This window comes from Sinocyclocheilus anshuiensis, unplaced genomic scaffold (genome assembly GCF_001515605.1).
Source record: "Sinocyclocheilus anshuiensis isolate Anshui unplaced genomic scaffold, SAMN03320099.WGS_v1.1 scaffold476, whole genome shotgun sequence".
Lineage (NCBI taxonomy): Eukaryota > Metazoa > Chordata > Actinopteri > Cypriniformes > Cyprinidae > Sinocyclocheilus > Sinocyclocheilus anshuiensis.
Genome location: NW_015554139.1, coordinates 2,618,173 through 2,638,385, shown reverse-complemented (window position 1 = coordinate 2,638,385; position 20,213 = coordinate 2,618,173). Strand labels below are relative to the sequence as shown.

The window sequence follows — 20,213 nt, the reverse complement described above, 5'->3', positions numbered from 1 at the left end:
ATTTGATTTTATATTTCAAAATTCTGACTTTATTCTCGCAATTCCGAGATTATATCTCACAATTCTAATAAGGAAAAACAACTCGTCATTCTCTCTTTTCCCCTCGGCTCTTCTGGCTTTTTTCCCTCAGATTTGACAAACTCACTATTTTTGAGTTAAGTTGAGTTATAAAGTCCGAATTAGGAGATATAAACTTGCATTTGCGAGAAAAAAAAGTCAGAATTGTGAGATAAAGTAAATAAATGTTATGTAAAAATGTTAATAGTAAGGTTTAAATAATATTTCATGCTGTAACTGTAGGGCTAATACAATACATCCCCTATGAACAGCATATGTGAATATTATGTAGCCCTATTGTTTAAATCGAATTTATGCTTTAAAAGTAGAGTAATCATAGCAGTTTTCATCCATAGTATGTCCATTTAAACGTCTGCGTTTAGCTTCAAATGACATCTTTGAGGACAGTATTCTATAAAAATTATTTGCATTACGATCTTGACATCAAAAGGCACAAAAATATTTTTTTCTTTTATTCCATGGATTTTACCCATTTACCTCTACTTGTTCCCAGTGTTTTTCTGCAACCACTATGCGCGCGCAGCTGCAAGTGACGCAACTGTGACGTCTACTCTAAATTGGTCTATATAAGTCTGGTTTAGTTTGTCATTCTTTGCGAAGTCTTATAAGTGTTACACTGCATCTCTGAGCGTTTCTCCTGTTTATATGTATCTTGGTTTTTGGACTCTTAGCCTGTGTTCTGGATTACCCTTTTGCCTGTGTTCTCTGCCTTGTTGTTTAGTCGGACTGATTGCCTGTGTGTTGACCCTTGCCTGCTGTCTGATTTCGATTCTGGACTTTCCTAATAAACACTGCATTTGGATCCTCACTCAGTCTCAGAGCAGTTCCGTAACAGGAATGATGATGCAAACTCTTAATATGACTTTGGTACTCATCCTATGGCTCACAAATCTTGCATGGTTCTTTAATGACAGTGTTGCAGCTCAACGTAGCATATTTTGGTTCTTAAATATTTTATCTGAGGTGTGTCGGTTTCATTTCAAATCACATCACTATGCTGCACACCTATGTCACAGAGCTCACTATTAATACATTTCTGAGAAAAATAAACAAAGATGAGAACTAAATGTTAATAAAAGAGGAACTTGACGTTTTCTTCATGTCGAATGGTGTAAAGTGTGATACATGCGCAATGTGATGGTGTAATCTCACAGTTTAAATGATTTACAACAATATTATGAAACACTAACATTCAGTACATGTTCAGAGCTTCCTTTTTTAATGGATTTTGAATACAAAAGAAATGGCTAAAATTGAGAGTGACTAAGTTAAATCTTAATTTACATATACCTATACAAATGAGATGCCTGTTAGCTTGAAGTTCATCTACATCCTAGTGCAATCCTAAAAGTTGACAAACTACACTTTTAGCATACATTCTTCAAGATTCTTCTGGGAAAATTGGCCAAAAATATTTAATGACTCATCTTTCACATGCAAATTTTTGTCTACAGGGACAATGTCCCTCCCCATATAAGTAAAAAGCAATGAATAGTTCACAAATATAAACTAAAGGATAGCCTATTGACTATTTAAAAAAAAAAAATAAATAATATTTCAACCAGTCGCTCCTTCCTGTTTCAATAGGCAATATGTCTACACAGTAAAAAAAAAAAAACACTGCACTTATTAAGTAATTACATTGTCTTTAATCATGTGGTACTGTATGACTGGATGATATCATATTCACTGTATATGCATTTATAAATTCTTATCATCGTCACCTTGTTTAATAATAATGAAGCAAAGTATCAACTGGTGCCGCATACTTAGCCTCAATTCTGTAAGGAACAACAAATCCCTCACACCCCAAATAATCTCAAAATTTGGCAACTTTGTAAAATCTCAAGTTTTGATACACATGATCACTGCACTTTGACAAACCATAATGTGCATTTGAAGGTCAGAGAACAAGTAATGGTACAAACTGCTGACTTGAGTGAAAATAAATGTTACACTTGCAAATTGATGATTAGAAGTAATGTTTAAACGCTATGAGAACACACATAAAAAAAACATATATAGAAGAAGGGAAAGAGAGAGAGTGGGAGGATACATATAAAAAAACAAAAATGTTAATCATTTACAGGAGTAAATAATCCCTCAAGGGCAAAGGTGCAAAGATAACTTTAAAGAATGAAAGAAACTTGAGTCGTGAAGCATGAAACTTGTTTGCATGGCTGTTTACAGCCCAACTCATGAATCTCACTAAACATATTCTATCCCAAAAATGAGAAGAAAAATACAAATAAATTGTATTTTCTATAAAGAAAATTACGCCTATTTTATGGCCAAGCCTCAAATTCTAGTTTTCTTTAAGTCAGCATCAAAGGTGTACAACAAACACCACAATAATGTGTTTAAGTATTATGGTCACACTTTAGTTTGGGGACCAGCTCTCACTATTAACTAACTATTAACTGCCACATTTGCCTCAAAAAACTCCTAATTTGGTGCTTATGCACTGTAAAAAATTATTGTGATTTTAACAGTAAAATACTGTAAAAATGCTACAGTAAAAACCTGTTAACTGGTTAACAGTAAGTTTCCATACTATATACGGTGAATAAATGTAATTACATTTAATGTAATTTTACAGTAAAATACTGTTAAAAATACGGTTTTTGGAAGTGAAAAAGAAAAAGTCATTGTATAATTTACAGTAAAAAAACGTAAATTGACACTCCTATAATTGCCTGCATGAAACTTCATATTTGATGTTTTTTTTGTTGAAATTTTTTTCTTCTTCGTTTTTTCTTATTAGATGTGTACATTAGGGTTTAATATTACATCTAATGTTGTTAAATTAATGTTTATTGCATTATTTCAGTTTCATGTGTGTCACCATGATGGTGTTTAGTGTTTGTGTGAATGACACTGTGCACCTTCTATATATAAGTATTACCCTTCTCAGCTCATAGAAAAGCTGTTTGTGATGAGCTTTGGTTCATCATGTGACTTTCTCATCACCACCAGTTTTTGGTGGTTATCAGTGCATTTCAATGGTTCAAAACAGATATTAACACTTCAATATGTTGGTTTATTAACATTACATCAGTTAATGAAATACGGTATTTTATTGTGAATTTAAGTTAAGTCTGTAAAACCTAAAATGTTGCTACCATATTTTTTACGGTGAAGTTCTGGCAACCACAGCTGCCGGTATTTTACCGTAAATGTCACAGATTTTTTTGTTACAGTAGTTAGTATAGTAGTTGTTAAGTTTAGGTATGGAATAGGAGTAAGATATCTAAAATATAGTCATGCAGAATAAGGCATGTGCTTTATAAGTACTAATAAACAGCCAATATGCTAGTAATATGCATGCTAATAAGCAACTAGTTATTAGTAAGAACTGGTCCCCAAACTAAAGTGTTATACATAATATTTCACGTTACAGTAGTTAGAATTTAACATTTTGTATTACAGTAATAAGAATTTGTGGCTGAAACGTGCCTACATGTCATAAAAATAATCTCACAATACAAAAAATCTTAATGACTCTAAAAACTGGTATATTTTCTGTAAAAAAAATATAATTTCTTACACCTTTCTTGTGATATTCATGGTGAAATATGGTCTGGGCAGGTTTTATGAGATTGATGGTTTATGATTACACACTTCTCAAACTTTTTGTACCATTTTACAACCTCGCAACAATACCTTAAATGTTTCTGCAAGAAACCGACATGCTTGAGCTTGTCTGCTCAAGTACTAACTTAGTACAAGTTAGAGGAGTGTGGCTCTTGTGTTGATATTAATCTGATGCAACTCCACTGAGCTGTTTAAATGTGAGCTTTAACAGTACTAAACAGTCCGGATACTCTCAAAGTTCAGTTTCGGACATGACTGCAGAGGTGGAGCGAGTGACTCACCCTGGGCCGAAACATTCCTGAGAAGCAGCAGCAGCAGAAAACTCCCTGCCAATAGCCCAACCTGCCGTATCATCTCCGGGATGGAGTCAATCTGCACCCCTACCTTCAACCAGAAGGGGCTGATGCTCCGGGTAGGGTGGAGCAGAGGTGATCAATAAATCATGTCCGAGATCAAAGAATAAAAACAGTCCTATCTGTCTCTAGCAAGCTGCAAAAGAAGAGTAGAAACGTCTGTTAGGATCTGAAGCTGCTTTGCAAATTTGATTGTTCGTACTGTTTGCAACAAACAAAATCAGTTACAGTAACTATTATACGTGACTAACTAGGGAACCAGATAATTTAGCTTGCTAATCTTTTTGTTTATGATCTCCTAAATTAAATTTGGGATTAATAGGATATATATATATATATATATATATACATATATACAAATGCACTGATTCATTCCATTAGGCCTTGATGTTTATTCCTGTGTAAACTTGCATTTCAAAAGATCACCAAGCGTAAATTCTTTTCTGGTAAATATTTCTTCCAGATGCACTAGATGTGTTTAATACATAACAGCTGACTCTAGCCATATGTAATAGAAAAAGGTATTTATTTTTCATTTCTCAACCCGTAACCTTTATCCAGTCCACGACATGCACATTCCTTCCACTTATTTGTGTTGCTAAGGAAACATTCATCCATACTAGCCAAATAAACAAACTCATACCTGTGTGTCCACCTTCATAATCCACGATGTTTCACGACGAATATATGTAGACTATATATCCAATAGATCTGACCATAGCTGGCTTCCGCCTCACCTTACCGGTGAAATTACGTATTTAAACCGAAACTAGCTCGACTCTCCGGCGTCCTGCTCATAATAATAATAATAATACATTGTCCTTCGAGATCCTGCCCTGCTATCAATGTGGTCTTGTGCGGTTGGTATTTACTAGTGTGTTGAGTGAATGCTCGAGCTGTTTTTTCTTCTTCTTCCTAAATTCTCATCGTTGATCACATGGTTCAGTGTCGTGTTACAACACCTGAGTCCAGCTAGTACCTGTGGCGCGAGACAGTCGCGCTATTGTGCGCAGACATCCACCTGCGCACCGAAGCGACACGCGCTCTCGCTCAATGACTTCACTGACGCACAGCATCACTGATTTCATCTTTGTGTTCTTGCTCATTTGAATATTTCACGGATGTCAAATGGTTTGCATCTCACTGATTTGAGGTTTTAAATCGAAGCTATTTTCAGCTGTCATTAAAGTTGAAAGGGATTTAAATAACATACACTTATCGCTCTCTTTCTTATCAATACCATCGCTTTGAAATGCTCTTTTAGTGTCGCGACCTCCAGTGGTAGCGAATCAACTTTTAATCTTACAAGAAAAAAATTCTTGACATACCACAGTTCTGTTAATCCCTTTCCTCCTGTACTTTTAGGAAAATTATTAACCACTTCTTGACTGTTGCTTCTTTGACGATCCACACACAGAAAAAAGGACATTAGCATTAAACTTGCCCATTGAGACAGTAAAAAGTACGACAACAACAATGAATATAATATAATATAACGAATAAAACAATGAAATTAAATATGTACAACAAACTTGCCCATTGATACAGTAAAAAGTACGACAACAACAATGAATATAATATAATATAATATAATAAATAAGACAATATAATTATGAATGTACAACAAACTTGCCCGTTTAAACAGTAAAAAGAACGATAACAACAATGAATATAATATAATAAGACAATATAATTAAATATTATAATATAATATAATATAATATAATAAATAAGACAACAATTATAAATGTACAACAAACTTGCCCTTTGATACAGTAAAAAGTACGACAACAACAATGAATATAATATAATATAATATAATATAATGTAACAAATAAGACAATGAAATTATATATGTACAACAAACTTGCCCATTGAGACAGTAAAAAGTATGACAACAACAATGAATATAATATAATATAATATAATATAATATAATATAACGAATAAGACAATTAAATTAAATATGTACAACAAACTTGTCCATTGAGACAGTAAAAATGACGTGAATATAAATATAATATAACGAATAAGACAATATAATTAAATATGTACAACAAACTTGCCCATTGAGACAGTAAAAAGTACAACAACAATGAATATAATAACGAATAAGACAATTAAATTAAATATGTACAACAAACTTGCCCATTGAGACAGTAAAAAGTACAACAACAATGAATATAATATAATATAATATAATGTAACGAATAAGACAATGAAATTATATATGTACAACAAACTTGCCCATTGATACAGTAAAAAGTACGTCAACAACAATTAATATAATATAATATAATATAATAAATAAGACAATATAATTATGTACAACAAACTTGCCCATTGATACAGTAAAAAGTACGTCAACAACAATTAATATAATATAATAAATAAGACAATATAATTAAATATGTACAACAAACTTGCCCATTGATACAGTAAAAAGTACGTCAACAACAATTAATATAATATAATAAATAAGACAATATAATTAAATATGTACAACAAACTTGCCCATTGATACAGTAAAAAGTACGTCAACAACAATTAATATAATATAATAAATAAGACAATATAATTAAATATGTACAACAAACTTGCCCATTGATACAGTAAAAAGTACGTCAACAACAATTAATATAATATAATAAATAAGACAATATAATTAAATATGTACAACAAACTTGCCCATTGATACAGTAAAAAGTACGTCAACAACAATTAATATAATATAATAAATAAGACAATATAATTAAATATGTACAACAAACTTGCCCATTGATACAGTAAAAAGTACGTCAACAACAATTAATATAATATAATAAATAAGACAATATAATTAAATATGTACAACAAACTTGCCCATTGATACAGTAAAAAGTACGTCAACAACAATTAATATAATATAATAAATAAGACAATATAATTAAATATGTACAACAAACTTGCCCATTGATACAGTAAAAAGTACGTCAACAACAATTAATATAATATAATAAATAAGACAATATAATTAAATATGTACAACAAACTTGCCCATTGATACAGTAAAAAGTACGTCAACAACAATTAATATAATATAATAAATAAGACAATATAATTAAATATGTACAACAAACTTGCCCATTGATACAGTAAAAAGTACGTCAACAACAATTAATATAATATAATAAATAAGACAATATAATTAAATATGTACAACAAACTTGCCCATTGATACAGTAAAAAGTACGTCAACAACAATTAATATAATATAATAAATAAGACAATATAATTAAATATGTACAACAAACTTGCCCATTGATACAGTAAAAAGTACGTCAACAACAATTAATATAATATAATAAATAAGACAATATAATTAAATATGTACAACAAACTTGCCCATTGATACAGTAAAAAGTACAACAACAACAATGAATATAATATAATATAATATAATATAATGTAACAAATAAGATACAGTAAAAAGTACGACAACAACAATGAATATAATATAATATAATAAATAAGACAATATAATTATGTACAACAAACTTGCCCATTGATACAGAAAAAAGTACAACAACAAGAATGAATATAATATAATAAATAAGAATATAATTATAAATGTACAACAAACGTGCCCATTGATACAGTAAAAAGTATGACAACAAAAATGAATATTATATAATATAATAAATAAGACAATAAAATTATATATGTACAACAAACTTGCCCATTGAGACAGTAAAAAGTATGACAACAACGATGAATATAATAATAAATAAGACAATATAATTATAAATGTACAACAACCTTGCCCATAGATACAGTAAAAAGTATGACAACAACAATGAATATAATATAATTGTCACAAAGCAAGGCCAGACATCTGGATGGTGACTGAAGTGACTGTGATGAATCCCTGACAATAATATAATATAATATAATAAATACGACAATATAATTATAAATGTACAACAAACTTGCCCATTGATACAGTAAAAAGTACGTCAACAACAATGAATATAATATATCATAATATAAAACTAAATAAGACAATATAATTAAAAATGTAGAACAACAACAACAACAGCAATAATAATAATAGGTGTCTAATAATAAATTTTATTTGCATACATAAAATGCAGAAAGTGTTTCACAAGTATAGCCTCTGAAATATCATGATCGCAAACGACATGTAAAATGTGGTGAAAAAAAAACATAATTTTAAACATTTTTGCGTAGTAATATTCAATTATTCTTCTTTAAAGGGTCATGAAACCCCCTGTTTCAGCACTGGTTAATTCTCACCACAGTTGCTAAAATGCTAAAAAATAATAATAATAATAAAAAGTGGGCGTGGTGCGCAGCGGAGCAGAGGGGAAGAGGGGAGACAGACAACACACACAGCTTCGTGTTCAGGCAGTTTCATTTCGCTCTCATCGAATTAAAAACACAAATAAATGCACAGCACTCTGCATCGAAAACATATACTGTATATGAACGCGCTGTTGCACCTCTGAGAACTTTTAAGGCTTATTCTGTGGCGTTTATATAAGCCTTTTGACGGGTTGTGTCACAGAGCTGTAAAAACGGTTATGCTCACCAAGTGAATGAATCGCGTTTGTGCCGAACTCTTATTACAAAGCAAAACAAACACTCTTCTTCAATCCATGAACCTTTCTCTCAGTTAATGTGCGATGTCATCTCACAGTCTGAAACGTCTGTCATAGCAAATCAACACATGCTGACTGTTGTGAATAATTAAGCTAAGCCTCTTCTCATAGGATAAGAACACGCAGTCTCATGAATAATTTAATAGACACCAACGAGTCATCAATGTACTATAGTCCATTGCCACGTCACGCATTGTGACATCAACACGATGTAGATTTTAAACCCGGAAGATGAAAATAGCGCAAAAAAGTTTAAAATTAACCCGTTTTCTCCAACAGTTAAAATTATCGGATGCTAACATTGTCTTCTATGATGTACAACACAAACACCTCTGCTAAAATCTCAGAAAAAATAGTCTGGGTTTCCTGACCCTTTAACTGTTATCTGTTTAATCTTCATCTCAATTTCACCTAATATTTCACAACCTCTCTAATAAAAGAGATTTCATTAGCCTACTTGATACAGACACAGATGGTCACCGATCCTTCTGGAATCTTTCACGATTCAAATTTAATTCACAATAAAAACAACAACAACAACTAACAAGGTAGCAGGTTCATTTGCGTGTGAAAGACTCAGCAACTGGTTTTCTTTTTTCTAGCCAATAGGCGTTGTTACTACTATTTATCCAGTTAACAGTTTTCACCTTTGGTTTTTAATAATTCTAAACATAATATGAACTATAAATTCTACTGCTAAAACCAACTTTAGCAATGAAAGATGATGCATCATGCAGCTAGTCAAACCCAGAGCCGTTGAGAAACAGAGTTGCGACACTCCCATAGGCTTCCATAGGAACTGAGGAATGTGGAAGTAAAGCGTGTCATGGAGCAGCCAATAGTTCCAAACACCCGTATTGAAGCCCATTCATTTCAGTGCTTCTCAAGCACACTCGCCAGAAAGTTTAGAAAATTACAGCAGTTTTTGGCATTTTAACGCATTAGTTTCCCTCTCGGAAATCTGGCCAGTAGTTGTATTTTATGAAACGCGTTATAGTTAATGTTTAGTTTTAGATATAGGCAATTATGCTATATTTGCTGTTAGATAACGTGAGAAACACCTTAATAGCGATCATAACTAGATGCTAGTTGTCATATTTTTTAGTTTTTAGTCTGTCTGCAATCTTTCTCTCCCTGTAGGAAGTTGAATGAGTTTCAGTGAAGACTGCCCATTAAAGGAATACAAGAAAGAGTTTCCCTGAATGCAGTTGCTTGCCTTGTTTTGTTTTTTTTTTACGTTTTATTTTTTTTAATCGGGTTAGATTCCGTATATTGCTGGCCTTTTTAACATTCACTTATATTGTCTTCTTACATAAATGTCATAAAATAATACTGGGATGTGAGTAATTCATCTTTTGGAGTTGTTTGGAACTACTGAGAGCTCCATGAACCACGTGACCGCGCGGCGCTGAGATCAAAGCATGTCACAACTCTGTTTCTCAACGGCTCTGGTCAAACCCAGAGGAGGGCTCGTCCTGGTGTGTTCGGCTGTGCCTTATATAGTTTGGAGAGGAAACGAGTGGATTAAGAAAGGATTTAATCTATGAAGTACTTATAAATCTGCTTAGGATTCAGGAAATTGGTATAGTCCTGAGGTTCTTATGGGTACCTGCACATGTAGGAGTACTAGGAAATGAAATAGTTGATAAACTGGCCAAACAAGCAACAAAACATATGAACGTCGAGGTACAAATTCCACTGAGTAAAGTAGAAATGAACATAATACACCATAAGTTGGCTTGTCAACCGCCATAAAATCGTACAAGAAGAAGGAGGGCTCGTCCTGTTAACAGCTGTCACTGTCGTCCAATCAGCGACCGCAGAATCCGGGACCGTTGGTCTACTGACCAATCAGCGACCGCAGAATCGGGCCCTTTGGTCTACTGACCAATCAGCGAGCAAACCAATCCGCTTTCCGTGACGCTTCCTGGAGCTATCGCTGAAAGCTCTGGCGGGAGACAATGCAGGAGTTTCTGGTTCCGGAGCAGAAGGGGGCGGTAATGCACCAATAAGCTGGATGCCAACCGCCGTTAAACTGGAAAGAAGAAGAAGAAGGGAGCCAACGCATTGAACGCAGCTCGTATTTGTCAGTTTAAGTAACGGGTTTCGCGAAATAACATCTGTTTTACGTTCCTTGTTACTACAGTAACGTTAGAGCAATGGCAGAAGTGCAAGTGCTAAATGTAGCTGTCCTGGACAACCCGAGTCCGTTTGGAAACCCGTTTCAATTCGAAGTAACATTTGAGTGCATGGAGGATCTTCCTGAAGGTGAGTATTAAAGTGGATATTAATATTTGATATGTTTCCTCGTTCTTCGTTAGCCTGCTAGCTAACGCGCTAACTCCTACAGATGACGCCAGATTGGCGGGTGATTGAAGCGCGCGAGGAGGAAGCTGAGCTGTAATTTATCCTTTATTCTCAGTTAAACCAAACTAATCGTCCCTCTTCCATCTAACATTTTGTCTTTTTCTATTGATGTGTGTATTGCTAAGAAAGAAAGAAAAAAGACGCACAAATCTGTTAGTTATGCGTGGACATTGCGTTTGTTATATTACGATAAATCTTTCCTAGTAACTAACTGCAATAATACATATCGATGGTATTATTTATTAAAACCTCGCAAATTAGCAAATGCATTACTCTAATTCCACTATGCTACAGGGTTGCCATATAGAAACTGTAAAGTTTTCTGTAAAACTTTGTTAAATATGATCTCTGAACAACAGCATAGATTTATCTTATCTAATATAAACGAAAAATCCAGATGAAATGCACATAAATTTATAATAATACACGTCACATCTCTTACATTTGACACCCTAGTACTAGGAAATTAAATGTTGAATCTGCTCTTTTAATTCCAACAAAATCATACACTACTACCAGTCATGCAACCAAGGATGCATTTTTATTTAATCAAAAATACAGTAAAAACTGTAATATAGTAAAATAGTGTTACAATTTAAAATAAGTGTTTTCAGTTTGAATAGATTTTAAAGCTGAATTTCCAGCATCATTACTCCAGTCTTCAGTGTCACATGATCCTTCAGAAATCATTCTAATATGCTGATCTGCTGCTCAAGAAACATTTCTCGTTGTTGAAAACTGTTTTGCTGCTTAATATATATTTTTTGGAAATCAGAATATTTTTAAAGGATTCTTTAAATGGAAAGTTAAAAAGAACAGCATTTCTTTAACATAATAAATGTCAGTTATATGCAATTTAATTTAACGCGTCCTTGCTGAATAAAAATATTAATTTCCTTACCGCAACCATGTGCATGGTAGTGTATTATGGTTTCCACAAACATATTAAGCTGCAAAAAACATCAATAAAGAGACCTCTTTCAAAAACATTAAAAATGGTTAATTATTCCAAACTTTTGGCCAGTAGTGTATGTGTTATAGTTTTTTTTCTGAATAGTTGATTGTAATTACACATTATACAGGAAAATCTGATCTTTTGAATAAAATAGTTTTCTGTGTTCTAGATCTCGAATGGAAGATTATTTACGTGGGCTCAGCAGAAAGTGAAGAGTACGATCAAACTCTTGACTCTGTCCTGGTTGGTCCAATTCCTGCAGGCCGACATATGTTTGTGTTTCAGGTGAGTTCATAACACGGATTATCATTATCAACAATGTTTACTTCGTTAAAAAACCCCCACACAAATAGGGTATAAATTTGCCATTTTCAAAGTGTTGCGTCTGTTTAATGTAACTTAAACTTTTATAGCCACAGTCTCACCACAACTATTATTGAGATTGTTATTTATTAAATTACATGTTGTCACTCTAATATGGCCACATTCACACAGCAGCAGAAAGTTGTAAGTCCTGTATTCGAGTCATCTATGCAGCACAAAAGTAGGTTTAGCTAGCAGAACAGAAGTGAGCATTTTTTGTGTTGTGCATTTGAAACTACACGAGTGTGGTTCCTTTATAGGTGAACTATTCCTGTAATGTTGTTCTGTATTTAATGTACAATAGTCAATAAGCCGCACTTATCCTGCAGTTACACCCAGTTAGAGTCATGCATGTATTCCAAGTAATACTTTCCTTTCACTCATTCATTTCTGTTATGGTATTTTTGTCTTTTGTGCAACAGGCGGACGCTCCAAACACTGGCCTAATACCTGAGAGTGATGCTGTGGGTGTCACTGTTGTTCTGATCACATGCACATACAGAGGACAGGAGTTTATACGCATCGGCTACTATGTTAACAATGAGTACACGGACACTGAGCTTCGTGAGAATCCGCCCCTCAAACCTGACTATGGACAGGTATGTCACCATGCTTCTTACACTCCGTGAAATTAAAGTCCCCATGAAATCAAAATTGAAGTTTTTTAGAACGAGTATGTTAGCCTTAAGGTTTTCTATAAGCTAGTGTGCTCCAAAACAATGACAAAATTCGCGTTTAGAAGATACAAGCATTCAAAAATTACAGTCTCTCACTGCCGCCAATATGGATCTACGATTTTGATGACCCTGCACTTCAGCTTCTCATCCAACTTTCTGTCCAATCAAATGCTCTCTAGAATCCGAAGCGTCCCGCCCCCTTCACTATAAATAAACGCTGAAGCCGTGGCTGAAATTGGTCACTTGTTCAGACTTAGCATTTTCTGAATTGTGAATGGCACGTAGTGCACTATATAGAGGATAGGGAACGATTCAGACAGTGTAAATATGCTTTCCATGGGGACGAAGGAAGTCTGGTTTCGTGTTGTCACGCGAACCGCTGCAGTGCATACAGAGTGCTCCCTTCCAGAGACATGATAGCACTGAGCGGATCATATGCGCGAGTCGGCGCAGACCATGAAACATTTCGGACCCATTTGAATTCTCCACAGAATGGATGAGATTAGGAGGAGAAACGTTTAGACAAACAGAACTAACAAGTAGAAGAGAAAACACCAGTGCCATGCGCCAACATAAATGACACCATTTTTAAAATACATATTCTCAGCATCATTATAATCACTGTTTTGTTTTAGTAACAGTTTCATATTGAATCTAAAGGGCTAATCTATTAGACTGTGGCTGTCATAAGCTTTTGATTAATCTTTAAAAAAAAAAAAAAAAAAACATTTGTGTAAGGTTGTCCAATGGCCAGACAAGTTTAAATCCCTTTTCTCCAGCAACCTATCACTCCACAACTGACTGTAAACCTGCACTCTGCGTCTGTTTAGTTTGCAACAGCCACTTTTCTACGATCCAATCATTTCCTGTTGGACACAATTATTTTTTTCTTATTCAATAAGCCATTTAGCTTGGATATATATGTCATAATAGGAAAGAAAAGACTGTCGACTTCAATACCACCTGTCTTGGACTAGCAATATCAAGTAGAAAACCATAATTAATGGCTGCTACATAAACTAAAGGCTGTTGGTTATTTTAAAAACAGATGAGTTCTTCAATATGTCCGGTCCCAACTTGCTGTTTCATATGTAGTACGGCAATAGAAGAAAGAACACTGTGCTCATAAAGCCATTTCATTGGGTTTTAATAGTTTTATTAAAAGGTATCTACAGTGTTAATTGAATAAAATGTGAATAAAACTACTCATTTGAGTAGTGCATGTAATATCACACTTTAGTAATAATTCCAGGGCTCAACATTAACTCTTGTCCAGGAAAAATGGATTTTGTGAAGGGGCAAGAGAAAGAGAATTTTACATGACGACCGGACAAGTAACAGGATTAAAATGCCAATAACAAACAATAATGAAGGCAGCACTGAAACTTTGGTGAGAATGATTCTGATTGTATTACTTTCAGTGTAAACTGACTGATAATGGATAATGCATTGACAGCATCAAGGTCGCGTCAGTCGAGAGTGATGTTTTTCCGACTATCAGCACGATTGCAAATGTGACATTGATTTTATATAACAGTAGTTCAATAAACAAGTAGTTAATATTAACTGACTTACATTTTAGACACATTATTGATGAAAATAGTTCTAAGCAAAGCCACAGCAGAACAGTCGTGCATCTCTGAGCAACGCACAACAGTTTCGTTACTGAATGATTCAGCATTGATGAATGAATCGGGTGAGTCAATGATTCAGTGAGCCATTCATAAAGACAGTCACTTGCTTCACTTATTGAATGAACCAGCCATTTGAACGAATTGGTTGAATCAATGACTCGCTTATTAAGACAGTGACTTGCCGCCACCTACTGGTGGTTTGGTTTCATATTTAAAAGTATCATTGTAGTTTTCCAACATTTCATATATGTAAAAAAATAGTAAAACATTAATCTTATAACATTATTTATGCATTTGCAATTTTACTGTGTGAATGCATTTATGGAACCTCTTGTCTTCATTAAACAGTCTGAGAAAAAATACATCTAAATGGCATTTTTGAAGCAGCTTCTGTGTTTCTGTGTAAAATCAATTTAAGGCAACTATCACAAATATGCTCATTAACCCTCAGACCGAGACAGCCGCCCGCGGCTAAAAATAACTAATGCTCTTAAATGATTAATAACTTTTGAACCGCTAATCCTACATGAATGCTTGAAAAAGTGTCGTAAAGCGGAGATTCTCCGCTTTTCGGAGGTATCACATTTGTCTCATTTGCATATTCAGAGGCTCTGTAGTGTACGTGATTACGTCATCGCATTTTGACAATGTTGATTCGTCAGAAGAAACCAATGCATTTCGTTCCTCTGAGCCAAACAGGAATGATTGTTGACGCTTAGTCCCACCCCCGTGCCAGATTGGTTAAAACTGTCCCATATTCAACCATTAAACATAGGTTTTGGTCTTTTGAACCACCAACTAGCTTGTTTCTTTGGACATTTGAACAAACGCAAAGTGAAAGTAAAGTCTGTCGTGCATGCATGAAAACAAACACAAAATAACACATTTGCATGAGAGAACTCTGCAAAAGCACATAAAAACACACGATCGAGTACTTTGACATAAAACAAACCAAAAACAAGGATGAAACAGCAGTACATATTGGGTAAAGCACTGGAATTTAGATATTAGTGTCGCTAGCCGATGTCTCTGTAAAATCGATTCCGAGGCAGAGTACAGCCAGCGGCTCGATCCATTTATATTATGTATATTATGTAAATAATTTTTATATAGTTCATAAAGATAATTTGCACTATTTTTTTTCTTTTGCACTCTGTAAATTTCTCACTGATTTTGTGTGTAGTTTGTAGGGGTCTTTTGTCAATATCGCACACCCCTAGTAGTTTGTGAATAATTTGCACTGTTTGTATTTTTGTTGCAGAAGACCATTTGTGCAATTGTTTTCACTAAATAGCTGCACGGTTTGTGTTTGTTGTTCATACTGAGATTGAAAATATTTCTCTGAAAACAAAAAATCTTTTTTTTTTTTATTTTTTTTTTAACTGTTTTGTTATTATGTAACACTGATTCCATTTTCTTTACTCTCTAAACATTTTTGGACACATCTATATTGTTAGTAAACTAAATGGACCTGTTTTTCACTTAAAAGCACCTATAACAATATCGTGATAAATGTCTATAACTTGATTGGGGAATGTTATATGTAGACAATTTTATTTGGAAGTGTAAAACACCCAGATACAACTTTCTAAAGAAAAAAATCCAAACTTCAGGAGTTTCTGTTTGAGTACACAGTAAAAAAAACAGCCAATTGTTGCTTGCGTTTTTCTTAAAATTCTGGAAATTCATTCATTCTTAGAGAAAACAAAAGGAAAATTGGGACTTTAAATTAGCTAGACTGAAACTTCAAGTTCTTTTGTTTATAATGATATATGAAACTTGATGCTGACTGCTAGAATAAGTCTGAAAAAACAAAGAAAAGTGCAGGTGCCCCAAAAATGTTCTAGGTCTAGCTCTAGGTTAAAGTAAGACCTGATAGAGCACTGATGAGACCATTGCTTCAGAATGAATTACATTTACATTTACATTTTCCCCCGGACAAGTGAATGACTGATTTAATTGTCCAAAGGACAAGCACATGTCAAAGCTTAATGTCGAGCCCTGAATTCTGATAAAAATTGTTGTAAAAAAAAAGGTGTGGAGTATTATGAGGGTCACCGTAACTCACTGTGCTAATAAAGGTATTATTACTATAGTAATATATTTCATTATTGGTTTAATTTATGTAATTCAATACTAATATTAATACTTCTATAATATTAATAATTATCATTGAGTTCAATGAGTTCCATTGAAAACAACAGTGTGTTTGAGTTTTTTTCTTTTTTTTTATCAGTTTAATTTATAAAATGTAATAAAATAAAAAATAATAACACAATTATTGTTTATGAAATTTTTTTTATTTTATAGTTACATTTCCACCACAGAATAAAATAAATAAATAAAAAAGGTAATTGTGACTTTTTATCTCACAATTCTAACTTGTCTTGCAAGTGTTCTCACGTTTCTAACTTTTATCTCAGAATTGCATGAAAAATGTCAGATAAAAAGTTGCAATTAACTTTATCTTTGTTATTTTGTGGCGGAAACAAGCTTTCATAAATATTGAATGGGTTCCATTAAAGCAAAAGTGTGAATGTGGCCTTAGACGCATGCTAAAATTGATTGTAACTAAACATTTTGAAGATGATATTTTACAAATGTTCCCTAGGGGGTGTTGTATTATCGTCATCCATTTCATTCCTGATGACTTTGCATCCCTGTAAAATTAAAGTGTGTATTCAAAGACCTTTTATCTGCTTGCTTTCAGCTCCAGAGGAACATTCTGGCTTCCAACCCACGTGTAACCAGATTTCACATCAACTGGGAGGGATGTGCTGAGAAAATGGAGGATTCAGAGAACGTGGACCCTGCACCCAACGCCATGCTGTCCCCATCCTGCACACCGGGAAAAGCACCTCCACTCGGCCTGGTGCCGGACAACTCCATGAACTGTTTGTAGTGACGCAGGCTCCTGTGAATAATCCTCACATCTCAAGGCTCATCCATGAGCTCAGGTCAATCTGGACACTGTGGAGGAGAGGCGGTATTATTCAAACACATCAGGAAAAAATAAAAAGTTTATCTAATTTTGACACAGTTGCCAAATGTATTTGAAACAAATCAGTGGTGTGCAGCATACGGCAAATCCTCCAGTATGCAATAAACATGTTTGCTTTTCAGTTTGAAACATGAATGGAGAGCTGATGAGTCATGAATCTAAGACATGATTTGGGTGTTAGGATGTGCTGCATCTAGGGGTGTGCGATATTGACAAAAAAAAGTGCGCACATGCACTAGTCTAGACTTCACGTAATGTATGCGTGCGCTCTGTAGGGATGTTTTGAATGGTTTTTGCAAAATACTCGATAATGTCAAATCGCACATCGTTAAAACAATTACGATATTATCGCAGACGATATATATCGCACACCCCTAGCTGCATCTAATGCCATCAAACTTTTGATCCAAAACAGATCCTTCCTCAAACCGAAAGGGGATGGAAGATCAGCTCAGCAGATAAGATGTCAGATGCATAATTAATTTAACAGACACAATCAGCAATAATTTTGTAAAAGGTTGCAGCGGACAATGTTTTTGTATGTGGGACTGTATTATATTGTGTATATATATATATTTATCTCTCTGTCTTTTTTGTATGCTAGTTCTCAATTAAATAAATGTTTTGTTACGTGATAAGTCATTGAAGTTGTTTTACTTTGATTTACCTTGTGCACAGAGTGGCTGCAGCTGTGCAGCCTTTTCATTCATAAAAAAGCTGTTGTGTTGCATTATGCAGGAGTACACCATGTTTGGAGTGACACAAGCCGCTTGCTTGTTGCTTGGCAACATGAACTATTGCAGCATATGTGACAATCTCAAAGTAGTGGTTTTTTTTTTTAATCGGTGTTTAATTAGCATCAGCGTTACGTTGTAGGTTTTGCTTCTCTTTATGTTATTGCACGGCATTATTAATGCATTTGCGGTTGCTATGCACAGTAAATCATGCAACCTGCTCATACGTGTGCATCACGAAACTGCGTTGGCTGGTACTTGGGACTCGTTTTCCGTTTCCTGCACGACAAATCCTAGCGCGCGCATTCGTTGCCGAAAATGCAATGCATTTACCTGCGTAAATATGACCTCGGCGTGCTTGTTTTGCACAAGACAGACACCGTTTTAATATTCCATAGACGTAGGGTGTTCGCGTTTTCAAATTCTGACCAACTTTCTAAAAATAGACCGTCTTGACGTCATACAGCCTATCACGGATTAGTCTAGCGGGAGGGGTTTGCGCGGCCATTTCGCTAACAAACACCACAGAGGATCACCAAAGGATTGTGAATGAAACCAATTATGTATTGAGAAAGCAAAACACCGCGCCCGTTTACAAAGACGGAAAGCGGACAGAGAAACCCGTGTTAATGAAATGAAAATAGATTACGTTATTTGTCAGTTTGCGGGGGTGGGATAAAATCCTACAGACAGATATCAGTTGGCCAATCATCGCTCACCCTGCATTGGATTGCTGAGCTCTTATCCAATCAGCTGCGCACTGCGCTAGCGCGTCACAAGCATAACGGCCAATGGGCATCGCGTAGGTCTCGCTGAAGCAGGAGATCCCTGTAACTGGATAGGGGATTAATGGAAGGGGTCTGACTGTCGAATTATGCGAACTACATAGTGCACACGACCGAATTGCTTTATCAACATAAACAAGCAAACGACCAGGCTACCGAAAAGGTACGGCCAAGTCGGCGTGCTGCGACAGGAATCGCGCACGGACGGTGAAAACAAGGGCTTGTGGCGCTCAAGGGAAAAGTCGAGGGCCTCGCTGAGGGTTAGCAGAGCGAGGAAGAGGAACGAGTGAAGAAGACGGGCTCTTAGTGCTATTTCAACGGACCCGAGCCGACCCAGGAGAGCCGAGAGACATTACCGAACCCGAAGCACTGCAACCAGACAGCTACTGTTAGCTAGCTAGCGCTCGCTCGCTAGCTAGCTAACCAACTAACCAGCTACTATCAACCTCCAGACTGTATGTTATCTGACAGCATACTGTGATCCATCGAGTTATGACCAGACATAGCTAGTGCAACGGACGCAGAAATCGTATGAGCAGAAAGGGGACGGAGTCTGAAGACAGTTGGCGTAAAGAAAAAGTCGATTTCGATTTGTTATACCTGGCCTGCAATCATGGGCAACGCGCCCACCGCCAAGAACAAGGGCAATGAGATGGAGAGCGGTAAGTGTTTGTGTGTTTACTTGAATTAGTCACACTCAGGCTGGGTTTCAAAGCATAGTGAACCGCCTGCCTGAACTGATCTTGGCCATTCATTTCCATTGAATGAATGACTAACATGATCTGACATCATAGTTAAAGGTATAGTTCACCCCAAAATGACGAATCTACTATTTACTCACAATCATGTCCTTCTAAACCTGTAACTTTCTTCTGTGGAGCTCAGAGGAAGACAATGTCTCATTAACTTTCAATGTATGTAAAAATATAGTGACGAAGGCTGTCAGTTCATAATATCTCTTTTGTGTGCTTCACGGTAGAAAAGTTATATGGGGTTGATAGCAATATGATG

The 20,213-nt window shown here is 35.0% G+C and overlaps 3 protein-coding genes across 3 annotated transcripts in view; 2 read left to right on the top strand and 1 right to left on the bottom strand.

The window, feature by feature from the left end:
- The window catches only part of crb3a (crumbs homolog 3a), a 7,973-nt gene extending 2,896 nt beyond the window's left edge, over nucleotides 1–5,077 (bottom strand). The window contains exons 1-2 of the mRNA XM_016463063.1: nucleotides 4,669–5,077; nucleotides 3,954–4,161 (exon numbers count right to left, since the gene is read on the bottom strand). Coding sequence (XP_016318549.1) covers nucleotides 3,954–4,026 — 73 coding nt within the window. The 5' untranslated portion in view covers nucleotides 4,027–4,161; nucleotides 4,669–5,077. The remainder of the gene's footprint in view (nucleotides 1–3,953; nucleotides 4,162–4,668) is intronic.
- Nucleotides 5,078–10,822: 5,745 nt separating this feature from the next.
- LOC107670488 (histone chaperone asf1b-A-like) lies at nucleotides 10,823–17,856 on the top strand. The gene is made up of 4 exons (XM_016463106.1): nucleotides 10,823–10,954; nucleotides 12,178–12,293; nucleotides 12,794–12,970; nucleotides 17,393–17,856. Exons 1-4 carry the CDS (start codon nucleotides 10,846–10,848, stop codon nucleotides 17,582–17,584), a joined length of 594 nt encoding a protein of 197 aa, XP_016318592.1. The 5' UTR covers nucleotides 10,823–10,845; the 3' UTR covers nucleotides 17,585–17,856.
- A 1,087-nt stretch (nucleotides 17,857–18,943) lies between these two features.
- LOC107670487 (cAMP-dependent protein kinase catalytic subunit alpha) overlaps nucleotides 18,944–20,213 on the top strand; it is a 29,583-nt gene continuing 28,313 nt past the window's right edge. The window contains exon 1 of the mRNA XM_016463104.1: nucleotides 18,944–19,864. Coding sequence (XP_016318590.1) covers nucleotides 19,816–19,864 — 49 coding nt within the window. The 5' untranslated portion in view covers nucleotides 18,944–19,815. The remainder of the gene's footprint in view (nucleotides 19,865–20,213) is intronic.

Bases quoted from the DNA above. Each gene is read 5' to 3' on its own strand.
- LOC107670488 (XM_016463106.1), top strand. From the start codon at position 10,846: ATGGCAGAAGTGCAAGTGCTAAATGTAGCTGTCCTGGACAACCCGAGT. The intron at 12,294-12,793 runs GTGAGTTCATAA...TTTGTGCAACAG, and splicing joins GACATATGTTTGTGTTTCAG to GCGGACGCTCCAAACACTGG. The intron at 12,971-17,392 runs GTATGTCACCAT...GCTTGCTTTCAG, and splicing joins TCAAACCTGACTATGGACAG to CTCCAGAGGAACATTCTGGC.